Source organism: Oryzias melastigma, linkage group LG1, assembly GCF_002922805.2.
Source record: "Oryzias melastigma strain HK-1 linkage group LG1, ASM292280v2, whole genome shotgun sequence".
Lineage (NCBI taxonomy): Eukaryota > Metazoa > Chordata > Actinopteri > Beloniformes > Adrianichthyidae > Oryzias > Oryzias melastigma.
Genome location: NC_050512.1, coordinates 490,371 through 509,458, shown reverse-complemented (window position 1 = coordinate 509,458; position 19,088 = coordinate 490,371). Strand labels below are relative to the sequence as shown.

The window sequence follows — 19,088 nt, the reverse complement described above, 5'->3', positions numbered from 1 at the left end:
GATAACATGTTTTTAAAAGTATTAGCTGAACTCCAGAAAAGCCTAAAATACTTTAGCAAAATAGTCCAAATAGCTAGCAGAATGCCAATTTTTAAACTTTAAAACTAACTTTTTAACATAATTCTGAATAATAAAAAGGCAGGAATATTATTCCAGAATAAATCAACTTAAACCTTAAATAACTTCCAATATATTACTCTCCATAAAAATGTATTTTGTCAAAATTATACAAGTTAGAAATGAGTACAAGATAACATCGGGTCATTAATAACAATAAAATAAAATGATCTGGAGGGCCGAATCCGGCCCCCGGGCTTTGACTTTGACATCTGTGGTCTAATAGTATGAAAACACTTAGCTTTTTTTTCTTGTAAAGAAAAGTAAACCTGAAAACATTAAGCTTACTGAAAAGATCCTTTTTGATAGTTACATGATCAAGAATAATACAGTAGCATCATCAGCATTACTAACCACACTTAGAATGACTCATTTTCATTAAAGTTAACAGACAAAGTTCCTTAAAACTGGAAAATGTAACTAAGCTCGAGTGTATTTTCACAGTAACCTTAGTTTTACTTCCAAAATTCGACCTAAACACCACATATTACTCAATTCTTTAAAAACACACATAAACGTCTAATATTCAAATCTTTAATGCATGTTCTTGCTGATATTCAGAACAAAACAGTACCAAACACAAACATCTCTACAATAGCTTACAATAAGAAACTGCAAAGTGGTACAGTTCAGATCCCGGCTTGACCTTTCGGTGTGGAGTGGGCGTGTCCTCCTCGTGCACGTGGGCCGGCTCTCCCTCCTCCCTCCAAACACATGCTTCATAGGTGACCTGGTGGCTCTGCATGCTCCCCAGGTGTGTGCAGAAGACTGCCGACCTGTTCAGGGTAGACCCCGCCTCCGCCGACACCCCAGGAGGGATTCAGAAACAGAATCTGTACAATCCATCAGAAAAAAGCACGTTCCACAATACTAAAATATGTTGGTGTGTACTATGTGAGTATTGTTACATCAAAGCTCATCAGTGGTTGAAATAAAAGTGCAGCTACACTCAAATATAAACAAACTTAAAAGTAGATAAAAAAAATAGAAATTTAAAAGGTCACATGGTAAAACAAAAACAGTGAGGAGTACGGATGTTTTCCATCTTTACTGCAGATCCAAGCATGTGGGAACCATTTGAGCAACGAGCTGACGGAGACGGCACTCAACTGTCTGTCATCACTGAGTGTCAGCGGTGACGGGCTGTCCTCACAACTAAAAGTGCAACCAAATAGACAAGTTCACCTTCTGTGTCAGGAGACAGCAAAAATACAAGTCTGACAAACACTGGAAACTCACTGCTTATCAGCTGGGTGGGTCTGGTTTTGTTAATTACGCGCAACTGTTTTCTCCCTGACATTTATTTGGTTTGCAGTTTAAAGAGCAAATATTACAGGTTCCCATTTAAAAGTGAAAATGAAAGCAGTTCAACTGCAAACCAAGAAGGATCCCTTCAACTCAGCCACAGGTGAGGACTAAATATCACATGTTTTGTCAAAAAGTAACAGAAGACCAGATAAAAAACTGGAGGAAGTCCAGAAGCATTTCTGGTCGTTTCCTCCTGTCATCTCAGATGAAATCTAAGCAAATCAAAGAATTACAAAAAAATCCTCAAACGCTGTTTAACATTATTCTAAAGTGCGATTATCTCTACAAACGTTTACCTTTCATTTGAAGGGAACCAAGCTCATACTGTGATGTTACACCTCAGACCCTCCAGGAGTTCAGATATTCAGGATTCTTGTGGCCTAACACGAGTCATGCTGTGGCAGCTTTCATGAAAAGTTAGGACAAAAATGTAATTGTTTTAATGTTTTTTTTCTTCAAAAAACGGCTTAATTATTAACTATAACTCCATGTTCTCCACAGAATCTTCCTCTGTATCCGTTTCAAACGCATCACTGAGCCTCTGGCAGAGGAAGACTCTGAGCAGCTGATCTGGTTTGGGCTGTCAGTCATGATCTGCTGTGTTCTGGAGGAGCTTCTCTCAGGTGTTTGTTATGGAGGAGGTTCTATATGGAATTATTTTACTGCTAAAACTGCAGCACATGTGTCAAAGTCGAGGCCCGGATCCGGCCCTCTGGGAATTCTTTCCAGCCCTCCAGATCATTTTATTTCATTGTTATTAATGGCCTGATGTTATCTTGTTCTTTTTCCTAACTTGTATAATTTTAACAAAAGATATTTTTACGGAGGGCTGCACGGTGGTGCAGTGGTTAGCGCTCTTGCCTCACAGCGAGAAGGCCCCGGTTCGACTCCCGGCTGGGACCTTTCTGTGTGGAGTTTGCATGTTCTCCCCGTGCATGCGTGGGTTTTCACCGGGGACTCCGGCTTCCTCCCACCGTCCAAAAACATGCTTCATAGGTTAATTGGAGACTCTAAATTGCCCCTAGGTGTGAATGTGAGAGTGTATGTGTGTGATTGAGGCCCTGAGACAGACTGGCGACCTGTCCAGGGTGAACCCCGCCTTCGCCCGTCAGTAGCCGGGAGAGGCTCCGGCACCCCGCGACCCCGAAAGGGAAGAAGCGGTCAAGAAAATGGATGGATGGATATTTTTACGGAGAGTAAAATATTAAAAGTTATTCAAGGTTTAAGTTGATTTATTCTGGAATAATATTCCTGTCTTTTTATTATTCAGAATCATGTTAAAAAGTTACAGTTTTAAAATGTAGTTTTAGAGTGTTCAATTAATGTTTATCCTGTTCGGCCTGTGACCTAAGGTGTGTTTTTTATTTTGGTCCCTTGTGTGATTGAGTTTGACACTCCTCCTTTACACTTTTCTTTTGTATTATTAAGAAAAGTGAAATAGTTCCAGACTTAGGTCTAGATTTTCATGTTGTTATCTGCGCGTGACGGACCGCTCTGCACCCGCACGCACTCAGCACGACCCCCCCCGCCCTCTCAAGTCTACGCAAACGTACAAACGTGCACACTCTGTGCGCTCCCACTTGGTGGGTGTGCAGGCTCACCAGAGAAGACGGAGAGCTAAAGAGAGTTAATAAAAAAGAGCACGGCTCCCAGGAAGGATTCTGAAGGGACAAAGTCACGAAGCTGCGTCAATATCATGACTTTTGTCACAGTAGAAGTTGCAAGGTGAGCAACAAATTGCGGAGTTTGCTCGAATTTGCGTTAATAGTTGCAATTGCAACATGGTGAAATCCTGGAGGGACTGACACCTGCACTGTGTGGTCAGAGTGGATCCACGAATCCTTTCAAAAGATTTTCCCTTTTGACTCACAGTCAGCACTAATGAGCTTCACGTACATTATATCACATAAACTTAATTGACTGGCTGGCTGCTCTCTTTCATTGATGCATTTCTAGACATAAACTTGGTCCCAGTTTGATGGTGCAATCAGCAGCTTATATGATGTAAAAATAAAAACAATAATTTTAGGCTTTAGGTACCACAAAGTAAAAGTAAAAGAAAAAGTTCTCTAATCTTTATAGATATACAGAAGTTATAAATAAAAAACTATAATAAACAGCAGTATCTCCAAAATATTCTTTAACAAGTTTCCCATTTGTTCCATAACATAATAAAAATACAATCTCAAAGAAGAATAAAACCTTTTTGATGCAAAAATAGAAACGACATGGATTTGAACTCTATCATGACCAGCATTAACAGGTTGACCGTAAAGACAGAAGAATCCTTTTTTTCTTACACATGTTGCCATCGTAATCGTTTAAATGCATGCTCTTTCTCTATAAGACTATCCAAAGAGAAAACACAAAATTGAAGACATCCATTATATACAGAGTGAATAGAAGTTTCAGTCCAAACTGAGTGAAAGTCGTCTCCTTGAGCTCTTCATATAGGAGATTCTCCTGTGTGCTGTCCACTCCGGGATCCCTAAAGACAACAACAAAGACGGAAATGATTTGAAATAAAATAACACTTTTAAATGCTGATGTACATTTCATCAAAGTGGAAAATTCAAGCTGTCTTTTTATGACACGACATGATGCACATGCTGACCTGCTGATGAGATATTCTTAGGAAGTTTTGTATTACTCAGTACCTGATCAAAGTCAAAATGAGAGGAGAAAAAACAGTCGGTTGTAGATTTTTGCTGCGTCCTTACAGGTGTGTGGTCCTAGCTGTGTTTGCAGGGGTGAGTAAGAAGATGTTTGTTGGCTTTCTTTGAACTCAACACTAGGGCTGTGAAGAGTAGTGGGTTAACGATTAATTCATTAGAATTAACTCGTTAATATTTATCAACACCCTCAGGCGTCCTGCTGTGCAGCTGTGAGATCAGAGCAATAAAACTGTCTAAAATACACTTTCTCATATTCTGTGATGGAGATTTGATTAAATTAAAGATATAATATGGAATTTATTTGCAGTTTTTGGACAAAATTGATCTTTTATTTTAATACAGAGAACGAACATCAATCTGACGGCTGGAATGCAAGCAGCACACCTGCTATGGGGGGGCGGAGCCAAACAGAGCTGTCAGCTATTAGAAATCCAACAACAAGGAAAACGATATGACATGAATTTTCTACAATAACAAGCACCGACGTCGTCTAAAAATTGTGGAAACTTTGCAGTTCCCGGTGGAAGTCCCGCCCACTGCCGTCACAAAGGCCCAATGCAAATTTGCCTCTGTGTTAGGGGCCCTTTGAAAATGATTTTCATGGTGGCTCAAAATCCTTTAGCTGAACCCAGACTGAGGGCTGAAGCTCAGCTACATGACAACGGTCCCATCATGGAGCTGTGAGCTCGGGACGGTCCTCTACCGACAGAAATATGGCCAAAGGAGTCGGTCACTTTAGCCTGGATATTTCAGTATTTTCATCAAAAACATGTTGATTAGTTTGTTGACACATTTTATTCTTGTTGTTTGTATAAAATTACACCTAAAACTTTCATTCTATGTTGTAAAAACAGTTTGATAAACATTTTTGGGGTTTCCACAGCAAAATGAATCCCATTTTGCAGATGGAATTTTCTGTTTTTCCATGTTTTCATGTCTAGTGTGTGAATATAACATGGAAAAATGACTAAATAAAGGTAGAGTTACATAAGAGAGGTTGTGCTGATTAAAATGTTAGTAAATAAGCAGCAGGTCGTCTTTCAAACTGAAAATAGAGGTAAATTCAAAAGTAGACAAAAACTGACTTTTATGCCCTTAAAGAGTTAAAAGTTAAATGTCCTAAACGTACATTTTGTGTGTCATTTCATATTCTTATTATTAGCAGATAATAATTGGCTGGTAAATACTGTGTTACGGCCCTGGGCCGTTTGGATATGTTTCTGCCCTACTAGTTACTGAAACTACCGTGACTAGTAGGGCAGGACTCACTGGGTACGATTCATGATACGATGTGCGATACATGGCTGTACAGAACAGATGGATAACAGAGCAAGAGCCAAACGTGCACCAAGACCTGGACCCAGATGAAGAACAAGGTTCTGATGAGATCCAGGTCATAGTTAGTGACCACATGTTGGTTTATGGAATGACCATGAGGGAAGCAGGTCAAAAGGTCAACCCTCAACTCAGCAGTTCAAGTTGTTACTGTAATCTGTATCATTCACATAGAAATTCAACAAGAAAACAACAGAAGATTTTGTTGTTGTCTGTGACAGTTTTCACTAAAGTTTACTCATCAGACAGTAGTTCTACACTAATCCCAGATTTGTGTTAGAGTTCTCCATTCTTTAATCCAATTGAAGATTTTCTTTTTCTGTCTGGCATTGGAAGGTAAGACAACCATACACTCGACAAAACCTGTTGCAGGCCTTAGACATGACTTGTGATGACATTTCAGTCGGGTCTGGATCAGGCAAACAAAATCTTTTTTTCTTACGGCGTGGCTAAGATGAACAATGTCAGTGATGTGGATGAAATCTTCTGGTCTGACCCGCACAGAGAAACATGGTGAAGGGCTGTAAATGTGAACTAAAATAAAATCCTGAATACTGTTTTACTCCATTTTTTAGAGGGGGGGGGTTCTTTATGAACTATTTTGTGAACATTGTCAAGTGTTTTGTTGTGTAGTATGTTGTGATTGCTGTGTGTTTTTTATTTTTGACGACAGAGTTTTCATTCTGAACTCAAAGTGAGCTTTAGTCTGAAGAGTCAAGAATTTTGCAGATTTAACTTATATTTGAAAAATCATGTTTGGTGTTTTGATGTGTAGTGAGTTGAGTTTGCTGTGTGTGTAAGTTTTGACAACAAAGTCTTCATTTTGACCTCAAAGTTTTGACTTAAGAGTAAAGTATTTGAATATTTAGCTTATATTTTGAAAATTGTCTTTGGTTAAACAGGTCAAATGTTTCAGAAAATGTGTTTTAGCGTTTGGGAAAAACTGTAAAAAATAAACAAAGACTAAAGCTGGATGGATGGATGAAAAGATGGACATTATGAGATAGATGGATCATTAAGTTTAAAAAGTATAGAAGTAAAAGTAAATAGTTCTGAAAAAGACATTTCAATAAAACAGACAACAAACTTCATATAACTATACCGTCTATAAAAGTTCTATACATTACTTTCCCAGTTGATATTAGTATTTTTTGCTAAGGACACCAAACAAAAGTCTTACCTGCGACTGACTGCTGGATGGGTTGGTGCTGCTGAAGTCGGAGTATCTCTTCTGTGGCGTACAGATGCAGGAGAGCAGGAGCGCATACTCCTCTCTGACCTGCAGAGGGCAGCAGCGCATTAGGAGAACACTCATGTTTCTACAGCAGCCAGTTTGAAACAATGATTTCATCCATGATGTCATTATGTTTCACTTAATCAGGCGTAGTGGGGCGTCTCACCTGCTTAGACAGCAGGCAGTGCATGATGAAAATCAGAGTCCCCTGCAGGCTGTTGAGGATGGTGAAAATGTATGCCATCACTGCTGTTCCCTCCTGAAAGAGGAACGCCCCGAACACCCACATCAGACCCAGGATGCACATCTGTGCGACGGCGGTCACTGTGAAAGCTCTGCAGGGAGGAACAGAAGACAGGATGCGGGGGGGGATTAAAAAAAGACATTAGCTCATTCACACAGAGACCAGATGCTTCCAGTCTGTCTGGAAAAACCCCTAAGAAAAATTTAAAACAAGTTTAAAGTAGGATTTTAGTTGTATTTTAGTTGTCTTAATCCTTAATCTTTAACATACTGTAACTTTTCAAATACGATCAATGTAATTCCAGTAAAGGAGTAAAGCGGCTCGTTGAGCTGCTTTACTCCTTTACAATCTACTGGAATTATATTGATCGTGCCAACAATTAAAAAATGACAGTAAATCAAAGAAGATAAACACTGGAGATGCTTTCAGACTGACCTAATCTTGTGCAGTTTGGAGAGGTCTGGATTGAGGCTGGAGAACTTCTGGGCAAGTTTCCATACAGTGAAGATAAAGAAAACAACATTGACAAGAATTATGAAGCACACGGGGCCGAAGAAGCTCCAGATGAGGCCGTCCTCCAGGGATAACCAGCAGCTGTTTACAGAGAGCACAGCGTCACGCCAGGAAGCTAGAACACACATTCACGGTGAGGGCGGGCGCTCTTGGTCAGGAACTCACTGGTGCTCCGTGCCGTATCCGTTTGGTCTGCTGACTGCAGATATGAGGACGATAACGAGAGGCGTCCCATAACCCGTGACGTACATGTAGAGGGGCCGAATCGTGGCGTTGAAAACTAGGACCACCATCCGGTACAACTGGACCCCTTCCAGTAGCATCCAGGTGAACACAGCCAGAAAGAAGAAATGCAGCATAGCTGCAACAAACCTACAGCCGGCCTGTCATGCAAAAGGTACAGAAGTAGAATATTTCAACACACAGTTGGACAAAGACATGCAGCAGATTAAAAAATGACATTGGTTGATTTACACGTACAGCATGGTAAATACTCTGTCCCAAAAATATGTGCTCAAACAGAAGACACGAAAACTGTTCAAATATTAATTCTAATTATGATTTCATTGATGAAAAAGCTTAAGAAGAAGTCAACAGTCGGTTATCCTGATGGACAGTTAAGACCGTAGACCAGAGATAGAAAATCAACAACTCCACTTTATTTAGAAAAAAAAAACATTCCCAGTAGTGTTGTAATGATTATGAAGTTTTTAACCAAAATCCAACAACCTAAATGTCTTAAAAACACATTTTTCGTGTTGATCTGAAGCCTCTGTCTCCAAAATCTCCTCTGAAGGGGTGTGGCTTTTGGAGCTCCGCCCCTGATCCCTCCCTCTCTGATTATGATAGCTCTGTGTCTCATTAGCATAAATCTTCCCCGCTGCTACATAAAAACATCCATCAATCTGGGTAATGTCCAGCCGTATGGTTCTGATCCGGATGTCAGCTGGACGAGGAAGTGAAGATCTTCATGGACAGAACTTCCTCCAAATCCTGATTCTTTCTCCTTCCAGTTCACCAAAGACTCTTTTAGCTAATTCTCCAATGTTTATTGACTGTGATCAATACATTCAATCATTGGTTTCTCAGAGTTCTTGATAAAATAATCAAAGCTAACATCAAAATGCTCTTTCATTGATTTACAATCCTTTCCAACTGCGGTCAAATGAGCCGCCGTTCACATTTCCGTGGTCACATCAAGAAGCTCCGTGGAGTCTGGTGGACTCAGTGGTCACAGATTGTCAGTTTATTTTTAAATGTAAAAATCTACAAAATCACAGTAACTTTTACATTGAAGGTGTACACTAGGGCTGGGAATCGCTAATAACTTCCAGAAACGATTCAATTAGATTCACCAGAGACTGAATCGATTCTATTCTGATTTTTTTTTTATTCATTTGATTCTTCAATTCAATTCAATTCAATTCAATTCAATTCAATTCAATTCAATTCAATTTTGAGTTTACAGATTTACAAATATTTGTTTATAAATACATTAATAATCTACTATATAATTTGAATATATTTATATTAATCTGATCCAGTTCACATACTGTAAATGTATCAGTGAAATAATGAGATTGTTAATATCATCCAGTGTTACATGGATTCTCTAAAGGAGAAGTTCTAACTAAAATGTTCAGATCATTAACATTGGAAACATTGTTCTGCTTCTCCTGGAGGACGTTTCAGTTTGGACACTAGGTGGTGATCTCACTGTAGCATTACACCTTATTCCAGAAGAAGAAAGTATGAGGAAAAAACTGTTTTAGATCACAAATAGTTACTTTGAAAAATATTTCCTTAAAAAGTTTAGAAAGTTCATGTCTGTGAGTTTATAAAGATGTTCATTTAGTCAGAATGTATGTTTAGGTAGACCGAACGTTAGCATTAGCCATCTTATGGACCGGTCCGTCACCAGGAACTACTCACACATTTGGATTGACAGGATAAGCCCACACCCGTTTGCATAACTTTTAATGTGAGTGGTATTTCCTTCCTGTTTATTTAACTGATGTGACGTCAGGGCAAAGTTAAGCCCCTAAAGGAATTTGTATTTTTTTCTCTTTGATATAGGGTTGTATAAAAGACATTTACAACTCCCCAGCGAGGGAGGTACCTTTAGGATTCCTGATGGTAAAGCCAGACTATGATCCACTGGGAGTGAAAGACTGGAACCATAAGTAAAAACCCTTTAACACAGATTTCAAAACATCAAATAGATATTTTTGAATATAAACTAAAATGAGTACAAATGTTACCTGTGATTTACTTCAAATGTCATAGAATGACAGACAATTGAATTAGTCATCATTTCCACAGACTGTCGTCTACTGCAGCAAACACTAATTACCACAGAGAAACTTTACATACCTCAAACCAACTATGCCACAATGGTTTCCTAATCTAATCAAAATTCAAAAGGGAAGCTACAAAAATGTTCTCTAAAATCTCTCATTTCCAAACACCCTCATGCTTTCTTTTGAAAACGTCCAGCAATCCAAAACTGAGCAGGCAAATTATTCTGCAGCACTTTGGCTCTGATGCTGTTCATCTGTTATCCACACAAGGGGCTTCAGTTAAATCATTTAATGTACTAACAGATGCAACTCTGAGAAAGTATCTGCAAGAGCAGGATCCTACATCATGACTATCTGACCTACAGCTGAATCACACAGGATTTTTTTACAGTTTCTAAGATGCGTTTTGATCCACTCTGACCTGAAATAAGATGTACAGGCTAACACATTACCATCACAGTAAAAACTATTCATCCCTCACAACTAATGTAGCCTAACACTAAAGCAAGGCTTTTCATGAGTCGTTCACCCTCTCGCTGTGAACTCACTGCAGCCTGCTGAAGGAACAGACTGTTTTTCTTTGGCATACCTCTGGTTTTACTTGTGAAATACCAGCCAGGAAGAAGAGGTCGGCCATGAAGAGGCAAATGCACAAGTGCAAATGGATGGTGGTGCGAGTCCCTTGTATGGAGCGGCAAAACTTGAACGTAAAGATGCTTAAAGCTAGACACAGCAGGGATATGCCCAGCCCAATCTTGGTCACCAGCTCCAGTTCAAAACTAGGCTGGAAAAAAAGAAAAAAAAAATCACGTTTTAGGGATGTTGTTCTAAGGTTATACAGTCTAGCATCGAGCATTTCTGATCCTCACATACAAAATAAATTCACTTGAAAGTCATAAAGACAGAAACTGGAAAAGCGCCGATTTCAATTGGTGTTTTATTTCGGGACGTCACAGGCCAAAAAGACCAAAATATAAATATCACACTTTCATGAAAAGGTAGGCTAAATCTATGGTAATTAATGTAAAATAAATAAATACTAGGGATGCCACAGTTCTGGGTTTGAAATGGAACTGTATGTTACACTGTTAACCAGAATCATGAGGAAAATTGATCTGCACCCCCACTGCATACCAGACTAATGTTAAACAGTTGAGAAGGGTTTATGATTAGTGTTGTTGCATCCATTGACATGAATATCAATGCACTGCTCAACCCCTCCCCTCTCACGTTGCAAACAGGAAGTACCCTCGGGTTGCAAAAAGGTCATAGAGAAATAGACAGCTATTTCTCAGTCATTTTATCTGTCAGAATAACCATTCTAGCTCTGAAGCTTTCTTCTTGGCACGTTCATTCCTTATCGCCAGTTATTCAAGTTATAAACTGACCAATAAGGTGCCTCAGTAAAAGCATGTGGTTCTCGCTGGCCCCACCTCAAACGTTTGACAGATTTCCCAGAGCCGCTTTCAGTGGGAGGGGTGTGGACTTCGAACAAGCTAACTCCTGATTGCCGACAGTACTTCCTCTAAAAACGTGACTCAGACCGGCTCGGACCAATCGCTGTCGAGGGGCGGCAATCGGTTGAAACATGGCGGTTGACATATGAGGAAGTGGAGGCGAAGGCTCAGGTCTGATTTCACGAGGCTGGAGGTATTGCATTTCCTATGGGGGACTTCAATGCTTGCTATGTCCAGTTCTTATTAACGGTCTATGGTACATGTGTGAAAGTCAAGGCCCGGGGGCCGGATCCGGCCCTCCGGGTAATTCTATCCGGCCCTCCAGATCATTTTGTTATATTGTTATTAATGACCAGATGTTATCTTGAGCTCATTTCTAACTTGTATAATTTTGACAAAATATATTTTTATAGAGAGTAAAATATTGAAAGTTATTTAAGGTTTAAGTTGATTTATTCTGGAATAATATTCCTGACTTTTATTATTCATGAATAGGTTAAAAAGTCTAAGCTTTAAAGTTTTAAAAGTTGGCATTCTGCTAGCTATTTGGACTATTTTGGCATTTACTAAGATTTGAAGGATATTTTGGAGTTTAGCTAATATTCCAGCAACATGCTAGCTGTTTTGGCTAACCTAAGTTTTTTTTGTTGTTGTTTTTTAGGCTAATTTGGCATTAAGCTAATATTTTAGCTGGCAATCAGCTTCAGCGTTTTCAGCTTCTTGCTTCAGTGATTTCAGCTAGCATCATTAACGTCCAAATTCAGCTTACAGCATTCACTCTAGCATTATCACAGGTAATGATATAGATCTAGTTCATAACTATGTTAAAAATTTATGGTTTTAAAGTTTTAAAATGTAGTTTTAGAGTGTTCAATAAATGTTTATCCTGTTCGGCCCGCGACCTAAGGTGAGTTTTGGATTTTGGCCCCTTGTGTGATTGAGTTTGACACCCCAGGCCTTTGGTTACACCAGGCTTAGCATGAGGCACCTGAAAGTGCTTCTCCATTGTTTGGCCTCATTTCCACTGAGCGCTGCGGTCCGGTCTGGTAGGAAGTAGTACGGTGCGATCCAGTTAATTCTGTCGAGCGTTTCCACTCGTTAAGCCTTGCTTCCACTGAGCGGTTTGTTTTCATGGTGCATGCGTGGTGTAGATCGCTAGCGTGTCATTGCAGTGCGACGACTAGAAAAGCAACAACAATGGAGGTCATGTCATCCAGCAGCTCGTCTTTTTCTGTTATTACTTTTTGCACATGGCGTATAACAGGAATTTTATGTTGTTTGAAAGAAGATTGCGGCAGCTAAGGAGAACACCGCCATAAAGATGAAAATGGCATTGCTAGCTTGGCGCTATATTTCTTGCTTTCTAATGTCACTTTCTGCCAATCAACTGGTGGCAACAGCGACTCCGCCCCAAGTATCCTGTTCTATTTTTTTATGGACCTGCAACGAATGGTTGCCCTCTAGAGGTACGGGTCGGTACTGTTTAATGGGTCCATTTACCAATGGAAACGCTCAAAATACCAGATCGTGGTGCTCAGTGGAAACAAGGCTTTACTTTCTTATTGAGAAATTCGGTTAGAGATTTTCTGAGTATGTTGTTGTTTGGTAATCCACTAATTACATATCGAACTAAAACAAAACCGTGACCCAAAAATCTAGGTTTGAACTAAATCGTGGTTAAAGTGAATCATTGTCCCCTAATACTGTAAATACACAACATTGTTGTCAAGCATAACAGAAACACCTTCGAGTATTTCCGCTCACCTCTATTGGGTAAAGGGCCATCAGCACCGCAAAGCTGCTCAAATGGTTGCAAACACATACAGTATGTGTTTTATTGGACTGCTGTTGGAAGCAGCCATCTGTGGACCAGGCGCCACTCTCCTTCCAGTATGCACACATGTACAGCAGCCCCGGAGACTCCTCTGTGTCCTAAATGTAAAAACCAAGATATCTGAGACCTAACCCTCTGAGTAGAGAGATGGATGAACAGTGTTATGGTCTCATCGATTGTGGCTCATTTGGACCTAGACGTTAAAAGAGACAGCAGACTGGTTAAGAAAGGGCTAAAGAGGACTATGGGACTACCTGTAGATGTCTGAGGGTGATGCTGACGGAGCGGCTCAAGTTCTGAGTGAACGGGTTGGAAACTACAACTGAAACGACTTTGGAAAAGACCTGGAAGGAAGTTTCTGGGCTTCCCTTTTCTTCAAGCTCCTCAAACGACCCATTCACAGACCCCTCAAGCTTCTTGTAGCTTAGCAGCGCTGCCATAGCAAAACCTGTAAAAAAAAAAAAAAAACAAACAAAAAAAACAGTGAGATGTTTTAGGGGCCTACCAATACTCAAGGATAAACGAAAGAGGTGAAGATGTTACCGGGGTATGTTCCAGTACCCGCTGCTGTTTCCCAGTCAGTGCTGAGGCTGGCGTTTCCACTGGTCAGATGGACTGGCCCGGTTGGTCGGGTTTTTCCTCTTTGAACCTTAATCTGCACATCTGTCAAAGACAACATGAACAGTAATGCTGTTTTCTAAAAACCTGAACCAGCTCCAAAAGCCACGCCCCCTCAGAGGAGATTTTGGAAACGGAACATGAAAATGGCTTTTTAAGATGTGTCAAAGTCAAGGCCCGGGGGCCGGATCTGGCCCTCCGGGTATTTCTTCCCAGCCCTCCAGATGATTTTATGTTATTGTTATCAATGGCCCGATGTTATCTTGGGCTCATTTCTAAGAGAGAGTAAAATATTGAAAGTTATTTAAAGGTTTAAGTTGATTTATTCTGGAATAATTTCCTTCCTTTTTATTATTCATAATTATGTCAAAAAGTTACAGTTTTGAAGTGTTAAAAATTGTTATCGTGCTAGCTTTTTGGACTATTTTTTCATTTACTAAGACTTTTTAGGCTATTTTGGAGTTAGTGACTTCCATTAACCTTGCAAATAGGATGCACCTACTACGCCCCCGACAATGGTACGTTCCATTTTCATGACGTCCCTCAAGGTGCGGCTCGAGTCTCAAGTGAGCTACAACAAACACCCATGTTCCCCTTGAGATACAGACGCTCCTCTCTACGACCCTACATGGACCCAGAACACCCAAAACCGCACCTGTACAGGTCAACCCCCTACGTGTGACTAAGTCTTTAATCGCAAAGACTGGATTATTCAAGAAGAAAAAGCACTTTCTCAGGTCTACCAAACAGTATTCCAGCTTCTTACCAGTCTCCGTTGTCCCCATGTTGGTGCTGTTGCCTTTGAGCTGAGGTCCGATCAGTAAAATAGAGCGCTCCAACGTTCCAAGCAGCCTCGTCACACTTTGACTGTCTGTCAGAGGCCTTGGAGACAGGACCTGCTCGGTTGCTGTCAAAAGTTTCTATATATGAAGTAAGAAGGAAGATTGAGATATCATTAGATTAGTTCTTCAGAATGTCCCTACCTCCAATCTCAGCTTAAATCATTGAAGTCTCCTTGTTTTGTTTTCCTTGATCATCTGCAGTGATTCATGGATATGAAGTTAAAGAAAAAAGACACGATATATTATTCAAATGTTTTAGTTGGCAATCGTATTTCAGACTTTAAAGCCTCGTTCCCACTGAGCGATACGGTACGGTCCAGACCAGTCTGGTGTTTTGAGCATTTCCTTTATAAAATTGACCCATTAAGCTGGACCGAAACATACAATTTTTGGTTATGGGTCCATAGTAAAATGGAACAGACTGGTTGGGGTGGAGCTACTGTTGAAATCTGTTGATTGGCTGAAAGTCATTGCAACAAAAGAAAGCTCCAAGAAAGCGGCTGTATTCCTCCCCTCTGCTTACAATCTTCTCTGAAAAAAACGCTCAAGCGTTTTGTACAGGGGTCAGAAACCTTTAACAGTAAAAGAGACGTTTGGACTCGTTTTCTACTGATAAAACCTAGAAGGAGCCATGTAGCATTCGTGACCTCCTTTTAAAAAAAATAATGAATATGAATTATGTCTATTTTTTGGCACAAACAAAAGCAAAAATACAAAAAGAACCTACCATCTCTCAAAACGTGATTTTTTTTTTTTCTACCTATTTTCAAAATAAAAGATGCTCTGTACCAAACAGGATCATCTCAGCAGCTCTGGGCAGCTAGTAACCAATATTGTGCAGCATAAGATAATCTGTGCTTTTAACTCATAAAAGATCAAACTTTTTATCAAAGTTTTTCTTTCCATATAAAATCTGTTCATTCTGGAGGTAGAGATGAACAAACAAGACGTCTTCAGGTCAACAGGATGTAAAAACCTACAGAGTTTATCATCTATGTGAACCTCAGACATCAATTTATACATTTAACTAATCTCAATTAAATAAATGATAATTAAGTAATCCTTACTTTTAAAAAAAAGCAATTTTCTTTATTTTTCTCTTTTTTGTTCTTTTCTCCTCTGTGTCCTCATCAGTCTTACTCTGCTGGGTTTTGTTATTTTAGTTTGGGGTTGGATCTTGGTAGTCTCAGTTTTCAGGCTTTGTTTATTGTCTGGATCAGCAGTCTCCATGACTTATTTTATGTTTGTCCAAGGAGCCACCATGGAGAGATAAAAGAGACACATGTGGATCTGGAGCTGCAGGTTGCAGACTGCTGGTTTTATAGATAAGAAGAAATAAAGGCTGAATGGAAAAAAATTAGCAGCTGGATGACCTCCGTTGTTGTTGTCGTTATCTTCACCCTCAATGCGCCGTGACAGTCCAACTTTGAGTGGAAATGCTGACCTGAATTTTCTGGACCATTCTAAACAGGACCAGATCATGCCGCTAAGTGGAAACGAGGCTTAAGTTTCAAAATGGCTCCGGATTTGAAATACATGTGAGACTGTCTCTTGTTGTAGCTATGCTTCTAGAAAAATACTTTTCTAGCTGCAGATGCAGTCCACCCTCATGACCAACCACACCAAACCGAACCTGCACCTCTTCTGACAGTACGAGTTTTTGACATGAAATTTAAGTTTACTCTGTCATATAAATTCACCTTTGAAATTGTGGCAGGAACTTGTGAATTTGTTGCTACCACATGCTTCACATGTGTAAGTATTCTGTAACTTTTTCTGACCTCAAGAAGTGTGTTTCCATCTGGTTTCCCTTCACCGGCAGCAGTTGGACTGGACAGAGCCAAGCAGCTGTTTCTCATCATGGACTCGATCTCAGCCAGACCTCCGAGCGACTGCGAGAGAGACGCATGAGAGATAAACTTAGTGCGCTGAGGTAGAGTAGACCTACAAGCTCTTTCAGCTCGTCTGATGGTAGGAGAAAATAACTCAAGATCTTTTCTAAAAGGTATACTGTAAACGTCTGCTTGGGTTTTATTTCTCTAGGTAAAAAACTCTACATGCAAACTTACCAGTGCAGGTCCTTTACCAGCGCTGAAGCCATCACAGTTGAGCCCTGAATAAAACACAACCCAATGTTTCTTATTTTGACATCGGCTGACCCTGACACTAAATACAACTCCCTTTGCTATTGGAAAAAAACCCTATCCAGAGAAAGCAAGATGACGGACAGAACCACAGCGGACCACGCTTCACTTTTCCTCCACTGCACAAGACTATGTGTAATTGGGATGTTGTGCAAGGAGTTCAGTGTATCCTTAGAAAACACGTGTCAAAGTCAAGGCCCGGGGGCCGGATTCGGCCCTCTAGGTAATTCTATCCGGCCCTCCAGATCATTTTATTTTATTGTTATTAATGACCCGATGTTTTCTTGCACTCATTTCTAACTTGTATAATTTTGAAAAAATATATTTTTTACAAAGATGAAAATTTTGAAAGTTATTTAAGGTGTTTTGGAGTTTAGCTAATATTACAGCTACATACTAGCTCTTTTGGCTAATTTAGACTTTTAAAAAAAAAGTTTTTTAGGCTGTTTTAGAGTTAAGCTGATATTTATGCATTAGCTGTTTTGGTTAATTTTGGCTTTTTTTCATTTTTTTTAGGCTATTTTGAAGTTAAGTTATTTTTTCAGTTACACGCTAGCTGTTTTGGCTAACCTAAGTTTTTTTTGTTCGTTTTTTAAGCTAATTTGACATTTAGCTAATTTTTTTAGCTGGCTATCAGCGTTTTCAGCTATCAATTTCAACAATTTCAGCTACCAGCACCTTCATCTTCAGCAGCCAAATTCAGCTTACATTATTCACACTAGCATTATCACAGGTAATGCTATATATCTAGTTCATAATTATGTTAAAAGTTACAGTTCTAAAGTTTTAAAAGTGTTGTTTTAGAGTGTTCGATAAATGTTTACCGTGTTTAGCCGCGACATAAGGTGTGTTTTGGATTTCGGCGCCCATTAAGTTTGACACCCCTGCCTTAGAAGAACATTCAGGAACTCTGATAAAACCACTGGGAGAACAGCATTCATGTATACATTTCATGTAAGGAGTACTTACTTGAGCATGGAGTCTGTTTATTGCCATAGTTGGAATACCCATTAGCACATTCGCACCAATATTTCCCATCAACGTTCCTGCAAGTCCCTTGATCTCCACAGATCTTCTCCCCTTTGGTTGCAGCTTCCTCACATTCATCTTTTTCTGTGCCAAAGTTAAAATTCAATGAAAATGTAAAGTGACCAGCTTGTTATTTGTAAATCTGTCACCAAATATTTATGGTTTATACAACAACTACAGGTAGGAGGATGACAGATCTTTATTGATTTGAGAAACAACAGGAGATAATGTGCTATACAAATGACCAAAGATTTAGACAGTGGACACAAAAACATATTTTTTTAGCACAAATGGAACCCCATACGGCCCGGCCTCAGCCAGACTCTGCCTTGAGTGGACACAAGGTAAATTGAGTTTAAGAACCCTGATTTAGGTTAATGTCAAATTTTCATGAGCAAAAATGCATAACAAGAGGACACAGTGGAAAAAACAAATAAAAACAAACCTTTGCAGTTCATAGTGGTGCTATTGGTGGCATTGGTGTCGTACCCATAACTGCAGCTGCACATGTAGCTCCCCATCTGATTTTTGCAATGAGCCAAGCGGCCACAGATTGTTGGGTTTTTATTACATTCATTTATATCTGACAGAACCCAGGAAAGACAGAGTTAAGAGACACTTCAACATCAATGGTCAGGTATGTCTGCAGACTTTTCAAACACTCACCTATGCAAAACCCATGTGCTCCTGTGAAATTCGGTTTCCCATATTTGTTTTCAAAGCCGTCCTTGCACTGACAGAAGTAACTGCCTGCTGTGTTGAAGCAGTCTGCGTTGCTGCCACACGCCTGCTGTACGTCATCACACTCATTTATATTGTCAGCTTTGAAAACAATCGCACAGTGAAGAGCTGTCAGTGCATATTCAGTCACAATATTTAATAGGAATCACTGGGTACCTCGCGATACACGATACATGGCTCGTGATATTGATATCACGATACTGTGATAATTGGTAAAAATCATCTCTAATAACTCACAATATATAGAAGAACACACATGTTTTAGGACAATATATCCCCATTTATTTTTTGCTTGAACACAATCATAATAAACAACTTGTGTCTAATTTTGTCCAACAAATGATAGTAACTTTAGTGCAACATTCCTGAAATCAGTAATACTATGTCTTTGACAAACATTGACACCAATTTAACTTTAAAGGGGCCATACCATGAAAATTCTACTTTTTGAGGTTATAAACCAATTTTACTGTTCATTCCTCTCTATAAAGAACCTCAAAATGCTATTTTGATCCGTTCATGCATTTAATAGTAATCCTCTAAAAACCTGAACTGTCTGCAGCAGCCCCTCCCACACCCAAGAAAACGAGCGGATGGAAACGTGCTGATGTAAGATCGATGCCAACAGCTCCCTCCAGGAAGAGTCTGTCCAGCAAGCTCCGCCCCCAGACTACAACAAACACACACCCACTTTCTC

The 19,088-nt window shown here is 39.7% G+C and overlaps 1 protein-coding gene across 1 annotated transcript in view; it reads right to left on the bottom strand.

The window, feature by feature from the left end:
* Positions 1 to 2,794: 2,794 nt before the first annotated feature.
* The window catches only part of LOC112137227 (putative adhesion G protein-coupled receptor E4P), a 30,527-nt gene continuing 14,233 nt past the window's right edge, over positions 2,795 to 19,088 (bottom strand). The window contains exons 3-17 of the mRNA XM_024259415.2: positions 18,317 to 18,472; positions 18,096 to 18,233; positions 17,591 to 17,734; positions 16,547 to 16,590; positions 16,259 to 16,369; positions 14,402 to 14,555; positions 13,561 to 13,680; positions 13,272 to 13,465; positions 12,948 to 13,115; positions 10,316 to 10,510; positions 7,592 to 7,809; positions 7,349 to 7,507; positions 6,836 to 7,004; positions 6,616 to 6,714; positions 2,795 to 3,913 (exon numbers count right to left, since the gene is read on the bottom strand). Coding sequence (XP_024115183.1) covers positions 3,872 to 3,913; positions 6,616 to 6,714; positions 6,836 to 7,004; positions 7,349 to 7,507; positions 7,592 to 7,809; positions 10,316 to 10,510; positions 12,948 to 13,115; positions 13,272 to 13,465; positions 13,561 to 13,680; positions 14,402 to 14,555; positions 16,259 to 16,369; positions 16,547 to 16,590; positions 17,591 to 17,734; positions 18,096 to 18,233; positions 18,317 to 18,472 — 2,111 coding nt within the window. The 3' untranslated portion in view covers positions 2,795 to 3,871. The remainder of the gene's footprint in view (positions 3,914 to 6,615; positions 6,715 to 6,835; positions 7,005 to 7,348; positions 7,508 to 7,591; positions 7,810 to 10,315; positions 10,511 to 12,947; positions 13,116 to 13,271; positions 13,466 to 13,560; positions 13,681 to 14,401; positions 14,556 to 16,258; positions 16,370 to 16,546; positions 16,591 to 17,590; positions 17,735 to 18,095; positions 18,234 to 18,316; positions 18,473 to 19,088) is intronic.